Genomic DNA, 25,549 nt, shown 5'->3' with positions numbered 1-25,549 from the left:
AGTTTATTTAGGTCTTTTTGAATCCTCTCTCTCTCTTCTCTAGTATTAGCTATCCCTCCTAGCTTTGTGTCATCAGCAAATTTAATCAGTTTACCCTCAATTCCTTCATCTAAATCATTGATAAAGATGTTGAACAATACAGGTCCCAGGACGGAGCCCTGTGGTGCCCCACTTGAGACATTCATCCAGCTGGATGTGAAGCCATTTACAACCACCCTTTGAGTCCGATCACTAAGCCAGTTATGAATCCACCTAACAGTTGCCTGGTCCATTGCATACTTGGTCATTTTTTCAATAAGGATGGTGTGAGATACTTTGTCAAATGCTTTGCTGAAGTCAAGATATACTATATCTACAGCATTTCCCTGATCCACCCAGTCAGTGATTCTGTCATAGAAGGAAATTAAGTTAGTCTGACATGACTTGTTAGTTACAAACCCATGCTGACTCTGGTTAATCACTTCATTCTTATCCATGTACTTACATACATGTTGTTTAATAATTTGTTCAAAGATCTTTCCTGGTATAGAAGTCAGACTCACCGGCCTATAGTTCCCTGGGTCCACCTTCTTCCCCTTTTTGAAGATAGGAACAACATTTGCTCTTCTCCAGTCTTCTGGGACTTCTCCTGTTCTCCAAGAATTTTCAAAGATTATGGAGAGTGGTTCTAAAATTTCTTCTACGATCTCCTTCAGTACTCTGGGGTGTAATTCATCTGGACCTGGAGACTTGAACTCATTTATGTTAGCTAAATATTCCCTCACAATCTTTCTGTTTACAGATAACTTGGATTCCTCTATTCCTTTAAAAGGACAGTGAAGATCAGTTGATGTTACATTTTCTTTCTGAGAGAAAACAGATGCAAAATAGGAATTAAAAAGTTCGGCCTTCTCAACATCCTCTCTTACCATTTCTCCATTTTCATCCTGTAAAAATCCTATAGCATCTTTGACTTTTCTTTTACTTTTGACATACCCCCAAAATCCTTTTTTATTGCTTTTGACATCTCTTGCAAGCCTTAATTCATTGTCAGCTTTAGCTAACCTGATACGTGCCCTACAGGATCTGCAGACTGCATTATAATCTTCTTTAGATATGCCTCTCTCTTTCCATTTAATAAACATTTCTTTCTTTCTTTTTAGCATGTGTTTAAGTTCTGTGTTCATCCATCCTGGTTTCCTTAAATGCTTCCCATTCTTCCTACTTTTCGGGATTGTTAACGATTGTGCTTTGAGAATCTCATTTTTAAAAATTTCCCATCCTTCCTGGACATTTTTGTCCTTAAGGACATCCAGCCATTGGATCCCTCCTATTCTCTTTCTGAGTCTCTTAAAATCTGCCTTTCTAAAATCTAACCTTGAAGTTTGAGTCTTCACATGTCTTCCTCCTCTAGTTATCCAAAATTCTATAATAGCATGATCGCTGCCTCCTAGGGTCCCAGCCACCTTTACCTCCTCAACCATTTCCTCCCTGTTTATAAGGATTAGATCCAAAGTAGCAGATCCCCTTGTTTTCTCCCCTACCTTTTGGAAGATAAAGTTGTCAGCAAGAGAGGATAAGAATTTGCTTGACCTGTTAGTTTTACTTGAGAGAGATTCCCAACAAATGTCTGGATAGTTGAAATCTCCCATGACCACTACGTCATATTTTTTGGAGAACTTGGTCATTTGATACATAAAGAGTTCATCCATATCTTCAGCTTGCCCAGGTGGCCTGTAGTAAATGCCTACAATGGTGTCCTTTCCGTTGTTCTCTCCTTGTATTCTTACCCAAACAGTTTCCACAGAACTCCCAGTCTCTGAAGCTTCAATCTCTGTGCAGATATATGCTTTTCTAACATACAATGCAACACCTCCTCCTCGTTTATCAAGTCTGTTTCTTGCAAATAAGTTGTATCCTTTTAGCCTTTTATTCCAATCATGTGTATCGTCCCACCAAGTTTCAGTGATTCCAATGACATCATATTCCTTTTCCTGCATTAGTAGTTCCAATTCTCCTTGTTTGTTGCCCATGCTTTGTGCATTTGTATAAAAACATTTTAGTTTGTGATTGGTTTCTCTTCCTCCCGTATTTTTATTATTTAAATTGTTTTGTCTTTGTTCTTCCTTTCCACTTCCAGTAGCAGAGATCTCAATAGTATTTGTCAGCTGTATGGCTTTTTCTGGCCTTTTGCTTCCCTTCCCACATTGTTCTAGTTTAAAGCTTTTCTGATGAGTGTAGCAAGGCGACTTCCAAATACATGTTTTCCAGTCTTCGTAAGGTGCACCCCATCTCTAGCAAGTAGTCCATCATATAGGTAATTCATTCCGTGATCCAGAAATCCAAATCCTTGTTGACGGCACCATCGACGTAGCCAGTTGTTCACCTGTAGAATGTTATTCCACCTCATTGTTCCATGGCCATCCACTGGGAGGATGGATGAGAAGACCACCTGCGCTCCCAATTCTTTCACTTTCTTGCCTAAGTCTTCAAAGTCACTGCAGATGGTTTCCAGGTCCTTTCTTGCGGTGTCATTTGTCCCCACATGTATTAGCAGGAATGGGTAGTGATCTGTAGGTCTGAAGAGTCTTGATATCCTGTCAGACACATCTTTAATTTTTGCTCCTGGAAGACAGCACATTTCTCTTGAGGTTATGTCTGGTCTGCAGATAGCGGCCTCTGTTCCTCTTAACAGGGAATCCCCCATGACCACCACTCTCCGTTTTTTCTTCACAACATTCTTCTTTCTCCATCCAGGAGGATTCTGAGGGCTTACAAGGTTATTCATTGCTGGCAAAGTCTTATTTTGCTGTATTTCTTCATGTTTCTCCTGCGTGAGAGCCTGGTACTGGTTCCTGAGCAGTATGGGTGCTGACTGCCTCTCGATCCTCCTGCTTCTGTGGGTCACATGCTTCCATTCCTCTGTTTCGTCAGGTGCAGTTCGAATTTCTTCTCTTTCTGAATCATGAAGAGATAATTCTGCTCTGTCTAAGAACTCTTCACCTTCCTTAATGATTTTCAAGGTAGTTAACCTCTCTTCTAGATTTCGCAACTTTTCCTCCAACAGGGACACAAGCTTGCATTTCTGGCATGTGAAGTTTGGCTTTTCCACTGGCAAGTCTGTGAACATGTAGCAGGATATGCAGCTCACCAAATGGCTCCTGGACTCTTCCATGTTCTTATTGTTAATGTTCTGAAAACAGTGAAAAAAGCTTAAAAAAAAAGCTTCAAAATGCGTGCGCCGGTAGGCGCGCGGTTTACCGATGTCCTCTTTTCAGCTCCAACAGCCAAAATCCAGTGTTCTTTGAGCTCGCGGAGACTCTTCACTTACCCCAAAATGCAGTGGGAATATGCAAATTATCTCCTCAGGACTCCTCCCCTGGTTTGCCGATGTCCTCTTTTCAGCTCCAACAGCCAAAATCCAGTGTTCTTTGAGCTCGCGGAGACTCTTCACTTACCCCAAAATGCAGTGGGAATATGCAAATTATCTCCTCAGGACTCCTCCCCTGGTTTGCCGATGTCCTCTTTTCAGCTCCAACAGCCAAAATCCAGTGTTCTTTGAGCTCGCGGAGACTCTTCACTTACCCCAAAATGCAGTGGGTAAGTGAAGAGTATAAACGGTACTATAGAAGAGTATAAACGGTACTATAAACGGTACTACCTGCACAACTGCCATACCGCCTGTTCAGCGTGGATGGCCTGAGGACAGGGAGGAGGAGGAAGAGGAGGAGGATCAGGAGGAGAGCATGGTCAGTCGTCCTCTTGGTGAGGACACAGAAGTCTTGCCTCTTTGCAGTCTGGCACACATGGCTGAGTTTATGTTACGCTGCCTTTTCCGTGACCCTCACGTTCTCAAAATTTTGAGTGACAGTCATTGATGACGCTTCTAGACCCACACTACAGGGAGAACTATATGTATCTTATTCCTTTGCAGGACAGGCCTAAAAAAATGGGGCAGTACGGGAAGGCCCTTGTTGCGGACCTATTAAAAAAATTCCCATCTGAAAACACTGACGGCAGAGGTCACAGTTTGTTGGACAACCAAGGAGTACAGACGAGAGAGCCACAAATGCAATCCAGCAGAGGCAGGGGAACACTGTCAAAGTTCTGGGATAGTGTTCTCACACCCTCCCATCGCACAGGCCCTAAGGCGGGGGGTACTATCACAAGGAGTGCAAAGTTTCTGAAGATGGTGAGGGAGTACCTTGCCGACCGTACCAACGTCCTCCGTGATTCCTCTGTGCCTTATAATTATTGGGTATCCAAGCTGGACACGTGACATGAACTGGCTCTCTACGCCTTGGAGGTACTGGCCTGCCCTGCCGCTAGAGTTTTGGCAGAGAGGGTTTTTAGTGCCGCCGGTGGAATTATAACCGATAGGAGCATTCGCCTGTCAACTGAAAATGCTGACAAGCTGACTGTTATAAAAATGAACAAGGGCTGGTTTGGGCCAGACTTCTCAACACTACCGAATGATAGCAGCGTAACAGAAACTCAAATGCAGTGTCTTTTTTTGGGGCGGTCTAACTCTATTCCCATGCACCTCTGTCTTCACACCCAGACAAGGGTATACGCTTCCTGATTTTGTTTATTTGCTCTTGTCCTCCTTCTCTGCATCCTCATCCTCCACTACCATATCACCACCATATGTACCATATAAACATATCTACGTCTCTTGCAAGGGGCATTGGAGTTCCTCCAAATTATTGGCAGCTGTTGCTTCACTGCATAGGCAAACACTATGGCAGACTCACTTCCTAATAACGGGAACATTGTTTTTAGGAGGCACTCTGACCTCTACATCTCTGGCAAGGGGCATTGGAGTTCCTCCAAATTTTTGGCAGCCATTGCTTCACTGCATTGGAAAACACTATGGGAGACCCACTTCCTAATAATGGGAACATTATTTTTAGGAGGCTCTCTGACCTCTACATCTCTTGCAAGGGGCATTGGAGTGCCTCCAAATTTTTGGCAGCCCTTGCAGTCACTGCATACGCAATAACAGCAGTATAGGAGACCCACTTGTTAATAATGGGAACAATAAGGCATAGCCGGCTGATGGCTCTCTAACAATAGTGAGGGCTGACGGCTGGCCCTTTAACAATAGTAAGGGCCACCTGATGGCCCTATAAAAATAGGTTTGTGACTTTCAGAGTTCCTCCATCCATCATAAATGAAATAGGATGTGTCTGATGATGTGTCACACACCACATGGCCAGATAAGGTTGTAAAATGTTAAAATGACATTTCCTGGTGAATGCATTTGTCTTAAAAAATAACTTAAAAAAAAAACACAGTAGGATCTTTCTTTAGTATAAAAACCAGAGTCGCCAATGTAACCTCAATGTAATCACATTGATCAGCTCCTGCACCTCCTCCTCCAGGTCGGCCTCCATCTTCGAAAGACCACATCAGTCACAAGCTGAAAGCACTGCAGCACTGCCTTGGCTAAGTGGCAACAGGCTATGCTGAAGATAACATGCTTAATGCTTAGGTGACAAACCGCCCACCACTGCAGAGTTGTTGAAAGCTGTAACACAGCAGCCTGATCTGTGGCTCTCACCGCTGAACATACAGCCAGGCATAGTCGTGTGTGACAATGGGCGGAACCTGGTGACAGAGAAATGACAGCCGGAGTCGATACGGTTTCCCAAAAGTCAATCCTTTCACCGAGCTAAAAAATATGGCTGTGGTGAAATACAACTCCCCGACAAGCTGTGGACTGGCTCTGTACTGTCCCTGGCCACATTCACTTGACCACGTGTTTGTGGTTAGGCGATCCTTCCCAGTAAGTGCACTGGGGAGGGCACAAGTAATGTTGTAGGACACGTGCTTGTGGAATGCGGAGACGACACCGGGAGAAATAGTGGCAGCTGGAGACCTAGTATGGACACCCGGGCGCCGCCGCCATGAGGTTGCGGACAGCTTCATGAGCCTAAAAGGCCACATTTCAAGTGCAAGCAGCACTCAAATTTGGCAGTATAGCACTATAAATTCTCCCAATGGAGAAGCCAGGGTCCACCGGAGGAGTCTCCGGTTCTCTGGTGTGCTGTCCAACCCTGCTGAGAAGCAGCCCTGGCTAAGAAAAATGTGTGGGTGTGGGAAGGTTCTCAAACACTTCATGGCTGCTTTTTTAATGTGTATTGGATGTGATTATGCATGTTATTTCTAAAACCGCATTGCAGATCAGGCCATTGCCCAACTCTGTAGTCATGAAATTAAAGGGCAAGGAAAGATGTTTGTGTGTCGAAACCACACCAACGAGTGTGAGCTGATGTTGGCAGCTGGGGACCGAATATGGACACCATGAGGTTGTGGACAGCTTTTGCCTCCACGAGCCTAAAAGGCCACATTTCAATTGCAAGCAGCTGTCAAAAATTTGGCAGTATAGTATTGCAGCCTGTGGGTGGGTGGCTGGCTGGCTGCATACTTGCGCTTGCATTCCAAGGAATGGGGTAGGGACAGCTGAATGCTGCACTGGGACAAGGACGTGGACGGTGATTGTTGCCAGTCTGCAACGACAGGTGCATGGCGGGAGGCATCTTCGCATGTGCCAAGGATCACTTATGATGGGCACACTTTTAGGCAGTGACCTGGGAGTGAGAGATGCTTCCAGAGGTCTTCCCCATGCTGTTCCCATGTCTTTTCAGCACTATCTGATGTTGTGTCACAGACCACATGATTAGATAAGGTTGTAAAATGTTAAAATTATATTTCCTGGTGAATGCATTTGTCTTGGTTTAAAGCAATGCAAAACTGTAAAAAACGGATCAAAAACGCTACGTGTGAACGTAGCCCAAGGAGTGGAGGAGCATTTTTGTTTCTGGTTATTTATTTTGCCTTATATACAAGTCATTACCCTGGAAAGGATGTTCCTTAACATATTTCCCAGGAAAATCCATTTTGGTTTAGTTTTTGCATGTTTTATTGTGAGTCCGTAAAAGTGGTATAATACCTCTGACAACGTTGTTGACAGCAGTGATCTGGGAGTCAGAAATGCTTCCAGGGGTCTTCCCCATTCTCTTCCTATGTCATTTGAGCACTGTTCTCGTCAATTTGGGCAATTTTTTAGGCCCTCTGCAGACCGCCGGGGAAGCCGCCGGAAAAATTGCTCTAGTTTCCCATACACTTACATTGAGCTTGTTACTTGGGTCGAGCAGCCGAGTATTCCAGTGTGCTCGACCCGAGCAACGAGTACCCGAGCATTTTAGTGCTCGCTCTTCACTATTCACTACTTATGCATTGATGCCCTATCCATTGGATAGACCATCAATGTCTGATAGGCTGGGGTCTGACACCTGGGAGCTTCACCGATCAGCAGTTATTGGTGCTGGTGGTGACGGCAGAAGCACTAGCTCCAGCGCGAAATGCCTGTTGTCTATCTTCCCTCCATGCTCTCCCTACTTACCATTGGTTTTATCCTATTGATGAAATAAAGGATCATTGATTTTACAGGACAGTGAGTGCAGCTTTTCATTATTCTTTTTCCTCATATCACATGCATATTACAGCTAATTGCTGACCTACCGCTGTGCTTGATGCTATTGGCAATGATTAAAAGATGCGCAGACACCAGAAACGCGTCAATGCCGCTTTTCATGGAACTTATACTGCTGACTTTGTACATCCTTTTTGAGCACTTCATGTGAATAAAGTATTCACAGTTCGTTGAGCTAGACTTTTCTACTTTGTGGTTTTCTTACACCTTGATGCGAGGTCTCCGAGTTTCGAACATCCTCATTCACGGTTAGCCGGATTTGTTTCTTATTTTGTAGGATTTCCTGCATGTTCTGGAAACATACTGTCTTGGATAAAGTTTGCAGAGAACACAGGGTTTCAGTTCCTTCTGGTCTCTTCCATTTCCAGCTGACATCATATGGCGGGTGAAGTTTAGTGAAAGGAGAGGAGCCAGGTACTTCTTGTTTTCCTTTTGCATGCCAAGCATTGAGTTAAGGGGGAGAGGCTCTTTCTCCTGCATTCTACATTTGGAAGAATTAATCCTATGTTCCTCATAAATGAAACCCAAGGATAAGAAATAAAACAACTGTGATTTTTCTACAAACTAGATTGCATGTATTGGATGTATGCAAGTAAAGCATGTATCTGTAGTATAGATTCCCATGACTTGCAATTTTTAGTAATTTCTAGAAACTGATAAATCACTGATGGATTTTCTAGTAGTAAAATACAGTAGGCATGCAGCGGCTAACAAGGTTGGGTGCTCTATGGTAATTAGAACCGTAAGGTATGAAGAGAGAACCAAGGCACTACAAATTCAGAATGAAACTCAGGCATTTATTTCAGTGTCATCAGCAGGTAAATCTGTGTAGAACAATGGGCCAGTGTTTCGGTCACATAACCTTGATTATGGCATATAAAGATATATACATATATATTGTGGGGTTTCCACTCACTTGGGTGCGTCGGGAGGCAAACAGGAAGCGTTTTCATTTAAATGTCAATGCTGGTTAATTGCTTCATAAACCAGCCAAAAGCAAAAGGAAAACAAACAGCCTTTAGTACAGGCAAAACAAAGAAAACAGTCCTTTAGGCAGTCTCTGGTCAGGCAGTCCTGTGGACACACAGGCTGGATAGCATCCAGTTCACTATCTCAGTCTGGAGACAACACCACACACAGGAGGCCTTCTCCCTCCAAACACAGACCATGTGCCAAACAACAGCCTCCATTTTGACTTGTGAACCCCACCCAAAGATGAGGTATGTGGGTAGCCAGACCTGCTCATTTCTTCGGCTACCCGTAAAGCTGTCCGGGAGCACCAAACAATCCTCTTAGTGCTCAGATGCACTACAGCAACATTCCAGGATTATATCACAGATGACAATCTGTGATATATACTTCACATCAACTACTGTATGTGTCCATGAGCGATCTTACAATATAATGATGCAGACATAACCAATTCATAATATAAAATAAATAACACAGAAAAAAATATGATTTTCTCAAACATAAAGAGCACATGTTTAAAGGTATAGATAATTACCGTGACGCTGAGTCTCTTTTCACGGCCAGGCCATGAGACCGGATAGAAAAGGAGTCCGAAGTCAAAGCCAGGAGGGTACGTTATAAACAGAGGGAAGAGGCAAAGGCGCAGTCAGGTACTGTTTCGTAGATCAAAATACCAGGAGGAAAGCAGATCAGAGCAGAAGTGGTTAAACAGACGGATGGTCAGAATAAGGTCCAAGGTCAGGCAACAGAAGATCAATAAACAGAACTCAAGGAACAGAGAACAAATCTCACACTAGGAATGTATGTCTGGCAGAAATCTGGGATAAACAGCTCAGTTAATTAGCCAGGCATTCAACTGGGATAATGAACACCTGAAGATAGCCAGTGCCTCCCAGTCTCAGATTGGACAGACGAGCTGTCAATCACCTCACTGACAGCTATTGCACGCCCCTGTACCAGATTGGATGGTCGAGCTGTCAATCACAGTACTGACATCTCCAGCACGCCCCTGTACAAGATTGGATGGCTGAGCTGTCAGTAACTAGATCCCAGACACAGTGAGGTGGGGAACCGTGATAATTACATCCATTATTAGAAAATCCATAATTATAACAAATATATATATGATAATTAACTCCATGTATATAAGTCATCTTTAGTGCATAACAGTGACTTAAATTAAGAGGAAATTGAATAAAATAAAATGAAGTGAAAAAGGAAGGAAGAGAAAGAAAAAAAAAGACACCTATTCACTTAATTGTGTGTGTTCCTGTTTTTCCTTTTTACTTTTTCCATTCATTCCTCTTTCCTTGTCTCCTTTTTATTATTACTTCATTTTTTCTTTTCTCTTTCTTCCTTTTTTTATTTCATTTTATTTTATTGAATTTACTGTTCATTTAAGCAGCTATTATGCACTAAAAGTGACAGAGTCAGAAATGCTTCCAGGGGTCTTCCCCATGCTGTTTCCATGTCATTTGAGCACTGTTCCCATCAATTTGGGCAATTTTTAGGCCCTCTGCAGACCGCCGGGGGGAGCCGCTGGAAAAATTGCTCTAGCTTCGCATAGACTTACATTGGGCTCATTACTCGGACCCAGCACTCAAGCATTCCAATTTGCTCGACCCGAGCATTTTAGTGCTCTCTCATCCTGGCTGCCTGTGGTTTCCAGTCCCTGAGTTACCTGTCTGCGGCTTTTGATACCACTACTGTCTACAGTCTCCAGGATTCTTATGGTTTCCAGTTCCTGAGTTGACTGTCTGTGGCTTTCAGTACCACTGCTATCTGTCTGTGGTCTTCTGGATGTCTCCTAGCTGCCTGTGGCTTCTATGATATTCAGATTTTCTTGTTACTCTAGAGTTCTGTCTGCTACCTGTTCCTGGTCTTCTAGGACCTCTGCTGCATGTCCACAGTTTCCAGGACTTCTCCTAACTGCCTGCTGCTTCCTTGGTATTTAGACTTTCTTGTTACTCCAGAGAATTGTCTGCTTCCTGTCTGTGGTCTCTATAATGCCTCCTGTCTGCCTGTAAACCTTCATTTCTTTAGTCTCCTGTCTGCCTGCAACCTTTAGTAACTCTGCAACCTGTCTGCAGTCTCTAAGAAATGTCATGGGTGCTTGTGGTTTCCAGTCTTTTAATCTCCTAATTGCCTGTGAACTTCAGTAACTCTGCAACCTGACTGTGGTCTCCAAGACATCACCTGTTTGCCTGCGGCTTTCATTTCTTCCGTCTCCTGTCTGCCTGCGACCTTTAGCAACTCTGCAACCTGTCTGCAGTATCCAATAAATCTCATGGGTGCTTGCGGCTTCCAGTCCTTTAATCTCAGTGGACTTCAGTAACTCTGCTAGATGTCTGCGTTCTTCAGGTTGTCTCCTGGCTGCCTGCAGCTTCCAGTCCCCCAGTTAACTGTATGTGTCCTGTGTGTATTACTCATTTGTTGCACCGACGCCTGTGGCCCGTGTGCCCACCTGGACCTTGGGCTTATAGGATCCACCTCACCTAGTGAGCCCCTTCTTGTAACAGCATATCAAGGATTTTACAGGTTATGCTGAAATAAAGTTTATTGGAGTTAACTTATCACCAGCAATATGAATGCCACAAGCATTCTACAGCATACATCTGATTTTGCTGATGGAAATTAGGATCTGCTGCTAATTTACACCAAAATTCTTTGATGAACTTGGTCGCTCAGAGCGAGAGCCACTGTACATTAGTAGTGACTCTCTCCTCTGGCTCACAGTTGGAAGTTTTGAAACGTTTTAATTTTTTTTTTTTGCTTTTCATCTTGTCAGTGTTCCGCTTTTTGCTCACATTTAGTAGATAAATCTTTTACATATCATCCGCCAAAGCACAAAATATAGTAAAATGTGAAATTAGAAAACAAAGGTCTGAGACTTGTCCAATGAGCCGGAATTTTATTCCATCCATATACATGCATAGTAACAACATTTGTTGAGAAATTATTTCTATCAGAAGTAGAACATTATCTCTGTGATCACCAGTCGCAGTATTGTGACACTTATAGGTACTGTAAATATATAATACATATGAATTAGATTCATACTTGCAGCATCAGGTTTAGGGTTTAGATTTTTCATTTTACATCTTTAAAAGATAAAACTGGCTGACTTTTAGAACTTACAATACTGCTTCCGGTAATTTTTCTTTTTGTTCATTCATTATAAAGTATTGCATTAAACAGCAAAGAGTCTTAAAAATTCAGACAAAGATGCATCAGCAAAAGAAAATACAGTTACTATACAAGAAAAAAAAATCCATCTTCATTTAACATACAGTTTTTCGGATTGAAAAAGTGAACAGGAACAGACTGCTACATACATATGCAAAGCCTAATGTCTAACTTAATGTGTCTGCTAAGGTATAATGACATCTTAACAATATTTATATGCGTCTCCTTGTGTTGAGAATTAATTTGGTTGGAAATTGGTAATTTAATGTTCGCTGTACATCATTTGTGTATTTCTGTTTTTTTAACCAGTGTATGAGAATGGAATATATGATGGACAGCCTCTTCTATACATAGTGGACATTTTAATAGCCCTGAACTAAAAAAAATCATCCTAACAGTAATAAAACTGGTAATTTGGCATGGGCATACATGCTATATAAGAAGACCAAAAGGCTTTGGCAAACTCTGGGCAATTCTTTTCAAAAACAATGATTTGGGGGATTTGGTCCAGTGATCATGGAAATGCCATGAAAGGTAGACAAACACCATTTTGTCCTGGATGGTGAAATCCATTACAATAATTGAAGCCCATTTTGATCTTTACGATGGCTCACTCTCTTCCATGTACGTAGGATAATACTAGTCCATTACATAAGCCTCTCATTTGATCACTCTCAATTTTTCAGTAGAGCCAGGGAGGGGGTCACCTGACAGATTTCACTAACTTCTCTATTTCCTCATATTCTGGATTGTGACCCCTATAGCCTCCTGTCTTCTTCTTCTGGTGAAGTGGGCACCATCCGAATTGGGAGAGAGACTTTTTTTTCCGTCTCGGACAGAATGTGAAGGCTGCAGCAAATCAGGGCTGCTGATTGGCTGCATCAGTCATATGACATCCACCACCAGAAAAGAATCGGGAAACCAGCACAGAACAGAGTGCGGTGCCAGCCCAGAAGGTGAGTATAGAATTTTTTGTCTCCTAAAAAGCCGTTGAGAGTAGATGAGAGCCAAAAGCACTCTCAGTGCTTGAAGGAGTCAAGTTTTCTTTTTTTAACACTTGTCAGGATAAGATTTTGTGTGAAACGTGTTGCTAAATTAAAATGTATTACCTGAAATGACATCCTCTTCTGTATCGCTGGAAGCACCTTATCTCAGGGACTATCCAGTGCTACGATGTACCTATTGTCTAACCATAATAGATGTTGCTGAAACCAGCCGCTGTACACTTCACAGTGTTTTTTCTTGGGTTGACCCCCAGAGATGGATTAGCCCCATTCTTATGGTGAGGTGGCACCACATTTTTCCTTAATGTAGTCTATTTTGAGTGAGTGCCATGTAATCATTTATCTTCCTCATTAGATAATTTAGGCATAATGATATTTTGCTTGCCCCTTGACCAAGAATAAGCCTTGGTAGAGCTACACCAGATGAGGTCCACCATGCAGGTACAACATCTAAAGAGATCCTGTCCTGCTATAGGTGTCTATAATTTTACAAACCTGCTGATTTTGGCAGGACGGGCTACCCATCTAATGGTACATGTCAGGGGTGAGATGGGTCAGGTATGTTGGATGTTAAACATGCTTTATCCTTACGTTTTCAAAAATGATAAAACACCACCAGATGTGTCTAATACTAACTTACTCCTTGATTTCCATTGAAAATAGAAGAACTCTTGGGTGAGCTGAGCAGCTAGCTACGGTTCCTGACCACATTAAAAGTTTCCTCAACATGCTGGGTAGGTCCATTACATAGATATTTATGGCTTAATCTTAGCGTAGGTCATCAATATCAGATCGTTAAGGATTTTATACCCAGCACCACTAAAGATTAGCTGTTTGCAGTGGCGGCGGTGGCTGGAACCACCGCTACCGATCAGCTGTTTGCATTGGCGGTGGTGGCTGGAATCACCACTACCGATCAGCTGTTTTCAGTGGCTGGAACCACCACTACTGATTATAAGTTTGCAGTGGCTGGAACCACCACTACCGATCAGCGGTTTGCAGTGACTGGAACCACCACTACCGATCAGCGGTTTGCAGTGACTGGAACCACCACTACTGATTAGCGGTTTGCAGTGGCTGGAACCACCACTACTGATCAGCGGTTTGCAGTGGCTGGATTCACCACAACCGATCAGCTGTTTGCAGTGGCGGTGGTGGTTGGAAAAGCATGATTCAGTACAAAGTTTAATGACGCCGGCACTGCTTTTCAATTGCTATTGAAATGAATGTGATCTGAGTTGCAGAACCTGAGAACGACCACTGCACATGGTACACTTTTTACATCCAGCCTCTGACACCATTGCAAACATCTACCAGGTGTTGGGCCCCCTTTGATCTGATATTGATGATCTATCTTACAGAAAAGTATTTTCATAGTGGATAACGCCCTTTAATATGGCATGTGTAAAAAACAATCAGTGATAGCTTTTATTAGGAAAGTGCATTCTTATTGGATATTGCATCCTTAGCTTATTTTTGCTACTTGATTGTATAATTATCAAATAATTGTATATTTTTTTAGCAATGTTTTAGTATGCCAGTTATACTTCAGCAGAGACATCTACTCTTTTGCAAAAGCGTAGAAGAAAAAAAAGTAGGTATACACAAGTGCTTCTGAAGCTATTCCTAATATGTCCTTTTTTTCTGTAATGTTGTGTCTATATTATTTAAAATCTATTATACAGGTGCAAACCATATGTGCTACACAATAACTATACAATAACATTACAAATGACTTTAATATAAAGTTCTTTAAATAAAAAATAACATAACCACAGCTACAGTTGGGTCCAACAATGACTGCTGTGTCGATTAAGTACTCATTTGCCATGTAGATGGCAAGTGCACAGGAGTCCGTGCTGGGCACAACTGTATGAACACTGCTGGTAAAATAAATAATAGGAAAAATGGCACCAATAATACACTTTTACGCATAACTGTCATGGAATTACACCTTAAATCTTCAAGTCATTTTCAATTAATGGTTATCCTGATTGTCCAGGTATCAGTAAAGCAGCATTGTTTTTTATTTCATCTGTTCACTAACTGCAAGAAACAAATAGACTTCATGTTTTTTTACCAAAATCAAGGCACGCCATTGTTCATTTGACGTGCTCAGCGGCATGTGACGAGCAGTAAAACTTTTTATGAGTGATAAAGTTTGAAAGATTGTTAAATTGGATGTCGCACAAGCGGCAATATTTCCCACCGACTGCAGCTGTACCAGAACCGTTTAGGCTTTTTGTTAGGCTCGAAACCTGATCTTCAGCAGCTGGGGTCGACGGAGAAACATTTTCATTGGCTGTCAAAGGTTTTTCCGATGCCCAGGAGGGGGATTTGCATCCGTCTTCTTGTGGAGGATTTTGAGAAATGTTTTCTTGCTGGGAATTGACTGCAGGTCGGTCCTCCTGCTTAAGTCCACCATTAACTATTACCATACCCCTGTTTTTTGGCAATAGCGGGAGTGGCTCTTTCTTCAGCAAAGAACATCCATTTGAAGGTATCTGGCTTTTGGGAGACTCATTTCCTACATTTGTGCTTTGATCTAAATCCGCATTGTGTATTACAAGAGACCCAGAAATATAATCACTTGGCTTTATGCCATAATACGGAGAAAGCTGATCTGCTCCTCTTGCTTTTTTTATTGCTCCTGGGTAAAGGCATTGTGGAAAAAATGCAGTTTTGTTTTCTTCTTTCGTTGCGATAAGCTGGGCTGCCTCACTAAAGACTTTAAGACCTTGAAGAGTCGCTAAGTGCGAAGAGAATAAGTTCCCATTAGGTGAGGACTGTTTCGAGGTTCTGTTCTTTTCACACTTTATGATGGTTCTTTCAAAGTTGCCATCAGGGCTGCTCCTTTCATTTTCTGCATTGGGGAAAACTTTGTTCTCTAGATTGCCTATGTCGTTGCGTTGGCTTGCTGTCACAGGACAGAAGTTTTGCTTATGAGTAAGGTAGTTTTCCACTTTATTAAACCCTATTTTACATACTGTGCATTCATGATAGTCCAGAAGCCTTTTCGGGGATGTGGATGCCCTATCTGATTGTGTTATGCATTTTTTACTGAGGTCTATAGGAGCATCCATCTCCAGGGAGGAAATGGTTGAGTGCGAAGTATCACATTTCACCACTGGAACACATTTACTAATCGAAAGTGATGTTTCCAAATGCTTTGGAACAACTCCTGGAAAGATATCGCACCTGGGGTGATAGCAGTCCCCGAGCCCTTCTGCTGACTCTTGAGCAGATGTACATGGGTTTCCAAGATTAGCTACTTGTAGAAAATGCTGTTGGACTAGCTGTTGCCTCTGGTCATGTTCGGGCAGACACATCTCATACATCTTTCTCCTCTTCCTCGTACGCATAGTTCTCTGCAGGGCAGGCACTTTGTTAATTGCGGATCTTTTTAATGGTGGGTCATGACGGGTTGCACAGTAGTATTGTTTATGAACCATAAAGGTCTCGTGTCTACTAAAAGTGATGTTACAAGCCTCACAGGTGGTTTTGTTTGGGTCACTATTGTCCGTCTCCACTTGAGGAGTAGTGGTGTTTTTAACTTCATTGGGTTTTCCATTCATTTTCTCATCATTGCCACTGGCATTTACTAGTTTTTTAACATCGGCGACAAAGTCTTTGCTGTCCCTTGACTTAATATTGGACCCTAACAAATCTAAAACATTGCCTGAGGTAATGCAGGATGTCGGAAGAAGCTGGTTATCAGCTTCAGTAGGAGGTAAAGGAGGGTTTAACAGGTTTACAGAATTTTGGGAATTAGTTGGACTTACAGCTTCTGTTATCTTCTCGGCAACTCCGGAGAAGTCTGCTGTCTTGGTTATGTGCTGCCACCGACTATTGCAGTAGTGTTTCTTATGTACTAAATAATTGTCCAAATTATTAAATGTGATGTTGCACTCAAAGCAGGTAGCCCCTTTTGGCATCAAGGGGCTGTAAATTACCGGAGGGTAGCTATTGCTGCCATGTCGTAGCCTCCTATGCACCAGTTCAGACATCTTTGCAAGGATTTCTGAGGCTTGAGGAACAACTGTGATATCATGTGGGAAAGCAAACTGGGAAAGGAAGGGTCCCATTGGGAATGAGGGTCCAATGGTGGGTTGTACTGGCGAAGAAGCAAGCCTTGGGCTTGATGGCTCAGATTTAATTTTTGTGTATGAAAATACATTTTTGTTTGTTGCCTCTGGTCTCTGATTGGCGAGAAAAAGATTGGGTTTCTTTTCACTCTTTTCCAGTTCACTGTCTGAGCTTGCATCTTTATTCTGCACAGTCTTTTGGCTCCGTAGAAGTTCATTTTTATTCAGCAGTTCTGGCGTCTGTTGTGCATTTGCTTCGCTGGCACCAGGAGAATGTTCAGTGTCAGCTTCCCGTTGTAGTTTACTTCCAGGGACATGAAGCTCCTGGTGTTGTAGGAGTTCCCTCTGAGTTTGAAAGCCAAAATGGCACTGATTGCATCTAAAGGCAGCTTGAGTAAGATGAGAGAACAGGTGTTTGTGGAAGTTAATCACAGATTCGGCTGTGTAGTTACAAACGGTACATTTCAGACTGGCCCCGGGGGGAAGGAAATCTTCAACTTTAACACCTGCAAAAGATGGAAAAATGTAAATACATAAATAAATCTTGCTGATCTTTCATCGCACAGCAGAAATATTGTTTAACATTGGAAGTCAGTGCATGTCCCTGCGGGTTTAGTACAATGTGTCATTCTGTTGTTCTGTTGCTAATGAATGCAAGAGAATATGTCCAATATTGAGGATTTCTGATATGTGACATCTAAGCAAAGTGACCTATTTATGGGTCCAATGAAAAATCTATGCTAAGGTGTGCGCCTACACATTTCCTATGTTTGCTATTGAAAAATACTTATACTATGTGATTGTATTGAAAAGCAAAATTGACTGCGCCTTACAACACAACGCATTCGCAAAATGCGAATGTGCCCAAACGATACTATTTTTGAATACATTTGGCTGTTAATCAATTGGGACATTGGTTATTGTGAGGAGCTGTCCATTTACTAAAGACTTTTTATTAGTGATTTCATGCTGTGTTTTATTGTTCTGCTTGCTCGTCAGTATGTGCACTAATTTCACTTGTAAAGTATCCAGCATTCTAGTAATCTCATTAGTATCTCAGGAGCCTCTAAAGCCTCTAACCATTGTTGAAACAGTGACTAGGCCCATTGTGTAAGTGTTGAAAGTAGATCCATGGGGCCGTCACTACAAGTAGTCTCACATGCAGATCCAGGTGATGGGTTCGACCTGAGAAATTTCTGCACCATTTCTGCATCTCTTGGCAGGAAAAATGCAGTGACAAAAACATGCATTTTTGTTGTGTTTCTTACTTGCGTTTTTGGTGCACATTTTCCCCCACTCATTAGTATGGGTGAAATTTGCAGCAAAAACACTGAAACAATTGACATCTTGTAGATTTGAATGTGCAAGTCACAAATGTGCAATGTGTGCATGAGACTTCAGAACTCTCATTCACTTTGTTGGCATCAAGAAACCCTTCAGGTTTTGTGACAAATCTGCTCTGGAAAAAAACGCAGCGAAAACGCAATGTGTGCACACAGTCTGAGATTTAAATCTGCAGCATGTCAATTTTTTCGGCATTTTTGCTGCAGATTTCATCAATACTAATGAGTGGGGAAAAATCACCAACAAAAATGTATGTAAAAAAACACAACAAAAATAGGATAAAATCATGCATACTTTAAGCAGCGTTTTTCTTGTCAACACAACACATCAGGATTTGCAGCAGAATTTTCTGCTATAAATCCTGAATGTGTGCACATACCCTTAGGCATTACGGCCATAAAACTATGTGTATGGTTAAAAGGGCAAAGTCTTTACAAATATTATTCCCCAAAAAGAGGAATTTCCATAAACCCCACAAACTCCTTCTTGATCTGACTGACTGAATGTGTCCATGTATTACGTGAATAATAGCTATTAATCCACAGGAAAATTACAGCTGAAGGGGGAAAAGGCAGACTGACCACAGTCTCCTCCAGCAAGGTCAGCGCCATGGCTTCTACATATAAGTGAATGTATATGAAAAGAAAGATCTTTAAGGGCTTAAAGGGTTGTCCGGTCAAAACCGATAAGTCTGCAGTCACTCTGCGTGACTGCAGACTTATGAATCCCACCAGCGTGCGCACTGTGAGCTGCAGGGATTTATCGGTTTCAGACCTGGTAACAGAGGGTATGTATGAGTTATACATACCCCCGGCCAGTGGGCGCAGTCTTGCTCTCCATACACTGGTATGGAGTGAGGCCACGCCCTCTAGTCAGCCACGCCCACTAGACGGCTACATCACTAGACAGGGAGCGGCCTCGGCTCAATACAAGTGTATGGAGAGCGAGGCCATGCCCACTGGCCGGGGGTATGTATAACTCATACCCCTGAAGAAGCCACATGGATGCGGGTCAGCTACTTCCTCACCCCGTCATATATTGGTAACTTGCACGGATAACTCTTTATTTAAAACTCAATATATGTAGCTGTCATCTAGCCTTGTTGCATAAATATGCTCTATGCAGTATAGAGCTTCTCTTCTTATTATAACTATGCATTTATTATTGGTACGGATATTTTTCTATGTTTATTTGTTTATTTCGCAGTGATGGAGATAACACTTACATACAGTACAGACCAAAAGTTTGGACACACCTTCTCATTTAAAGATTTTTCTATATTTTCATGACTATGAAAATTGTACATTCACACTGAAGGCATCAAAACTATGAATTAACACATGTGGAATTATATACGTAACAAAAAAAGTGTGAAACAGCTGAAAATATGTCTTATATTCTAGGTTCTTCAAAGTAGCCACCTTTTGCTTTGATGACTGCTTTGCACACTCTTGGCATTCTCTTGATGAGCTTCAAGAGGTAGTCACCAGAAATGGTCTTCCAACAATCTTGAAGGAGTTCCCAGAGATGCTTAGCACTTGTTGGCCCTTTTGCCGTCACTCTGCGGTCCAGCTCACCCCAAACCATCTCGATTGGGTTCAGGTCTGGTGACTGTGGAGGCCAGGTCATCTCGCGTAGCACCCCATCACTCTCCTTCTTGGTCACATAGCCCTTAAAAAAAAATTGACGTGGGGCTTCGCCCCTATATTTGTGTCCAGCCAGGTACAGCAGGCAGGAACGGGCTGCCCCCAACCACCAGCTGCCTATTTGTACCTGGTTGGACACAACAATATAGGGAAGCCCTTTTTTTCTTAATTATTTCATGAATTTCATGAAATAATTAAAAAAAAAATACGTGGGGCTTCGCCCTATTTTTGTGTCCAGCCAGGTACAACTAGGCAGCTGGGGGCTGGAATCCGCAGCGCAGGGAGGCCCAAGCTTTCTGGGCCCCACCCGCTGCAAATTGCAGTCCGCAGCCACCCCGGAAAATGGCGCGTTCATAGAAGCGCCATCTTCTGGCGCTGTACCCAACTCATCCAGGGCCCTGGTGCGGTGGCTCACTGGGTAATAAAGGGGTTAAGGCCAGCTTGGCATTATCAGCTGGCCCTAAGCCCGAAATTCATGGGGTCACGCCAATATTAGACATGACCACCATGAATTTCTAGTAAAGTATTTAAAAAAAACACAAACACCCAGAATAAAGTCCTTTAATTGAAATAAACACACAATTCTTTATTGTTCTAAATTAAACTATACTTACCATCACGCCCATTCCAGCTGAAGCCAACGATCTCCTGCAAAAAAAGAAAAATAATAAAGCAACCTCATCCTTACCTTTCCATGGCTTCCACGACAGCTTCAGCTCTGCTACATCGAGATGACAGGCTGGACCGCAGCAGAACGCTGCCATCCAGCCTGTCATCCCGCAGACACTGAGAAGCACAGGCATGCTTGCGCTCCTCAGTGTCTCTCTGTGACGGCATAAAGATGAGCCGAGGTCATGTCCAATGAACTCGGCTCACCTCATGCACGTCACTGACAGCGTGGGAAAATTCTCCTGCACTCAGCGCTTCAGCGTGAGAATTTTCCCACGCTGTCAGTGACGTGAATGAGGTGAGGTCATGTCCAATGAACTATTATATTTTTAAATAAATCCTTTACACTAAATGACAAGTACAGTAAGCAACACTGTCACTGTACTTCATATATATGTGACTGACATGTTTCTATCTATCTAATCTATGTGTGAAGCTCTATTCTGTCTGTTATAAATTGTCGGGTACCGCAGCTGAATTGCCGGCCGGCTTTTTTAAACAGACAGTGCTTGAAAACACAATTATTTTTTTAAATAAATCCTTTACACTAAATGACAAGTACAGTAACCAACACTGTCACTGTACTTCATATATATTTGACTGACATGTTTCTATCTATCTAATCTATGTGTGAAGCTCTATTCTTTCTGTTGTAAATTGTCGGGTACCGGTGTATGCCGCTGCTGAATTGCCGGCTTTTTGCGTAATACATTCTACATTATTCTTAGTTGTTTTACTTCATGTAGAATTAACCTACAAGGAAAGAAAGGGTTTATTTTCATTCCGATATTTGTGTCCCATTGACTTGCATTGGTTTCCTGTATCGGAATCGGCGATATCCGATACTTTTTGGGTATCGGTCCGTTCAATCCGATACGATATTTCCTGATATCGGAAGGTATCGCTCAACACTATCCTTAACATATTTCACAGGAAAGCACTTTCACTTTCGTTTTTGAACGTTTTATTTTGAGCCTGTAAAAGTGGCTTAATACCTCTGACCACGTTGTTGACAGCAGTGACCTGGGGGTCAGAAATGCTTCCTGGGGCGATCCCCATGCTGTCCCCATGTCATTTGAGCACTGTCACTATCGTTTTGGGCACTTGTTAGGCTTTTAAAAGACTGCCGGGGGAGCCGCCGCAAAAATGTTCGAGTCTCCCATAGACTAACATTGGGCTCGTTGCTCGGGTTGAGCACCCGAGTATCACGGCGAGCTCGGCCCAAGCTTCGAGCACCCGAGCATTTTAGTGCTCGCTCAACACTAATTAGCAGGTTATTACAAACTGAAATCAAACAGTTTTCAACTCAAAACTTTATTCTAGGTGATGTTACATTTGCACATAGGACCCCTTGTTCGAAAGGAGCTTCTGAACTCTCTCGTCCATTGAATTTGTCAGGTTTTGGATGGTTTCTGCTTTAATTGTTTTGCATGAGGACAGAATACCCTCCCAGAGCTGTTGCTTAGATGTGAACTGCCTCCCGCCATCATAGACACTCCTTTTGATGATGCTCCAGAGGTTCTCAATGGGGTTGAGGTCAGGGGAGCATGGGTGCCACACCATAAGTTTGTCCCCTTTTATGCCCATAGCAGCCAGAGATGCAGATGTGTTATGTGCAGCATGAGACGGGGCATTATCATGCATGAAATGATCTTGCTGCGGAATGCACGGTTCTTCTTCTTGAACCAGGGAAGGAAGTGCTGTTTGAGAAACTCAACATACATTATGGAGTTCATCTTTACCCCTTCAGGGATCCTAAAAGGGCCGACAATCTCTCTCCCCATGATTCCAGGCCAAAACATTACTCTACCTCCTCCTTGTTAGCGCCGTAGCCATGTTTGCATGGGGTGTCCATCAACCAGCCATCCTCCACTCCATCCATCTGGACCATCGAGATCATTTCATGCATGATAATGCCCCGGCTCATCCTGCACATAACACATCTGCATCTCTGGCTGCTATGGGCATAAAAGGGGACAAACTTATGGTGTGGCCCCCATGCTCCCCTGATCTCAACCCCATTGAGAACCTCTGGAGCATCATCAAAAGGAGTGTCTATGATGGCGGGAGGCAGTTCACATCTAAGCAACAGCTCTGGGAGGGTATTCTGTCTTCATGCAAAACAATTGAAGCAGAAACCATCCAAAAGCTGACAAATTCAATGGACGAGAGAGTTCAGAAGCTCCTTTCGAACAAGGGGTCCTATGTGCAAATGTAACATCACCTAGAATAAAGTTTTGAGTTGAAAACTGTTTGATTTCAGTTTGTAGTAACCTGCTAATGCTTATAATTTCAAAAATGACCATTTTTTTGTTCTTTATTAAAATGAAAAGGTTGAAAACTCTGCTGTGCATAATAATTTGGAACATGCATTTTGAGTTTTGTATTTTTTTAAAAATATACTGTTATCAAAGGCAGTTTGTACAAAAACCTTTCAATTGTACTCTAATAGTTATTTGACTGGAAAATTACAATGACTGCAATTCATATAGGTAATTTGGGAAAATCTGAGAAAATATTATTTGCATAATAATTTGGAACACAGTATATATATATATATATATATATATATATATATATATATATATATATATATATATATATATGCTAATCCATAGTGTCATATGCGAATTTCATTCTTTTCCATACTACACAGCCTGTATTCTCTCTTTGTGGGAGCAAGAGCTTTAATCTTGTATATTGTTATATAAATAATCAAGCCCTATCATAACGGGATAATTTTTTACACTTCTCTGTTTTTAAATATGTTTTAATATACAAACTAGTGTTCATTTGTGGTATTAATAAAGGTTTTTATCATTTATATATATACTTTTTCCAGTTTATTTCTTTTGACATTTATTCAATTATTGTAGATGCCAGCTACACACTTTTTCTTTTTTCCTATTTATTGTCTTCATTTAGTGTTTGGCACAGCATTCTGAAATAATTTTTCGTGGTGCCGGTTCACTATAGCTCTCATATATACCCTCCGTTACCTGGTCCTCAACAAGCGAGTGCACAGTGCGTGCGCTGGGGGGATTCACAAGTCTGCAGTCACACAGAGTGTCTGCAGACTTATCGGTTTTCACCGGACAACCCCTTTAAATCCTGGGAAAGGCATAACTAACTGGTTTACTTTGTGTGTTTTAATTAAGAGGAATTAAGCTGGTCCACACAAAGGGACACTTGGCCAAGCGCTCCTGTGCTCTCTACGAAAAAGCCAGAATCATCTGGCAGCTTATCTCCCACCAAACAAAAAGGATCGGGTGACTCAATATCAACGAGCAGATCCTTATGTCCCCTAACACATTTTGTTGTCAGTCAAGAGACCCCCTTACACATTAGAAGGTTGGTAGATCCCACCAAAATCGTCAGGTTTCGGCAACTTTTATCTAATGTGTATTGGGACCTTTACACATTATGTTACACTGGAGTGCTAGAAGAAGTAATAGGCTATACATATAGTACAGACCAAAAGTTTGGACACACCTTCTCATTTAAAGATTTTTCTGTATTTTCATGACTATGAAAATTGTACATTCACACTGATGGCATCAAAACTATGAATTAACACATGTGGAATTATATACTTAACAAAAAAGTGTGAAACAACTGAAAATATGTCTTATATTCTAGGTTCTTCAAAGTAGCCACCTTTTGCTTTGATGACTGCTTTGCACACTCTTGGCATTCTCTTGATGAGCTTCAAGTGGTAGTCACCGGAAATGGTTTTCACTTCACACGTGTGCCCTGTCAGGTTTAATAAGTGGGATTTCTTGCCTTATAAATGGGGTTGGGACCATCAGTTGTGTTGTGCAGGAGTCAGGTGAATACAGAGCTACTGAATAGTGTTGAGCCACCCCCATAGTGTTCGGGTTCGGTTCGGTTCGTCGAACACCGGGATGTTCGAGGAACTGTTCGTCGAACTGTTCGTCGAACACCTTAGAACACCGTCGAACACCATTAAAACCAATGGCAGGCAAACAAAAACACATAGAAACACATAGAAAACACCTGCAAAGGTGTCCAAAAGCTGACAAACTGCTCAGAAGACACTCTCTTTAAAAAAGCCGGCCGGCAAATTCAGCAGCGGCATACACCGGTACCCGACAATTTAGACAAGAAGGAATAGAGCATCACACATAGATTAGATAGATAGAAACATGTCAGTCACACATATAAGAAGCACAGTGACAGTGTTGGTTACTGCACTTGTCATTTAGTGTAAAGGATTTATTAAAAAAAATATTAGTGTTTTCATGCACCGTCTCTTTAAAAAAGCCGACCGGCAATTCAGCATCTGTACCCGACAATTTAGAACAGAAAGAATAGAGCTTCACACATAGATTAGATAGATAGAAACATGTCAGTCACATATATAATAAGTACAGTGATAGTGTTGCTTACTGTACTTGTCATTTAGTGTAAAGGATTTATTTAAAAAAATAATAGTGTTTTCATGCACTGTCTCTTTAAAAAAGCCGGCCGGCAATTCAGCAGCGGTACCCGACAATTTAGAACAGAAAGATAGAGCATCACACATAGATTAGATAGATAGAAACATGTCAGTCACATATATATGAAGTACAGTGATAGTGTTGGTTACTGTACTTGTCATTTAGTATTAAAATAAAGGATTTATTATTAAAAAAATTGGCGTGGGGTTCCCCTTAATTTTAGGCTCTAGCGGAGGTTAAGCAGACGGCTGGGGCAGATGTTTGAAGCCTGGGAAGGGGGTAATACCCACGGAGCTTCCCAGGCTACTAATATCAGCCCCCAGCTGAATACATAGCCTTTACTAGCTATTAAAATGGGGGACCCCCCCAAAAAAATGACGTGGGGTCCCCCCTAATTTAATAGCTAGCAAAGGCTAGGCAGACAGCTGGGGGCTGATATTAATAGCCCAGGAAGGGAGCCATGAATATTGGCCCCCTCCCAGGCTAGAAACACCAGCCGTCAGCCGCCCCAGAAATGGCGCATTCATAGGATGCGCCAATTCTGGCACTTAGCCTCGCTCTTCCACGCTGCCCTGGTGCGGTGGCAGGGGGTAATAGGGTTGGGGTTGATGTCAGCTTATAATGCCAGCTGACATCAAGCCCAGGTTAGTAATGGAGAGGCGTCTATAAGACACCCCCATTACTAACCCCATAGTCAAAGTTAAAA

General features: G+C 42.2%; 1 protein-coding gene across 1 annotated transcript in view; it reads right to left on the bottom strand.

Annotated features, from left to right (window-relative positions):
- Positions 1-11,348: 11,348 nt before the first annotated feature.
- Positions 11,349-25,549, bottom strand: part of ZFPM2 (zinc finger protein, FOG family member 2) — a 588,691-nt gene continuing 574,490 nt past the window's right edge. The window contains exon 8 of the mRNA XM_073679761.1: positions 11,349-17,230. Within this exon, the coding sequence (XP_073535862.1) occupies positions 14,742-17,230 (2,489 nt within the window). The 3' untranslated portion in view covers positions 11,349-14,741. The remainder of the gene's footprint in view (positions 17,231-25,549) is intronic.

This window comes from Phyllobates terribilis, unplaced genomic scaffold (assembly GCF_046119375.1).
Source record: "Phyllobates terribilis strain yellow unplaced genomic scaffold, ASM4611937v1 Scaffold_4__5_contigs__length_816908805, whole genome shotgun sequence".
NCBI lineage: Eukaryota > Metazoa > Chordata > Amphibia > Anura > Dendrobatidae > Phyllobates > Phyllobates terribilis.
Note: the sequence above shows the minus strand (reverse complement) of the source record. Positions and strands in the feature narration are given on the sequence as shown.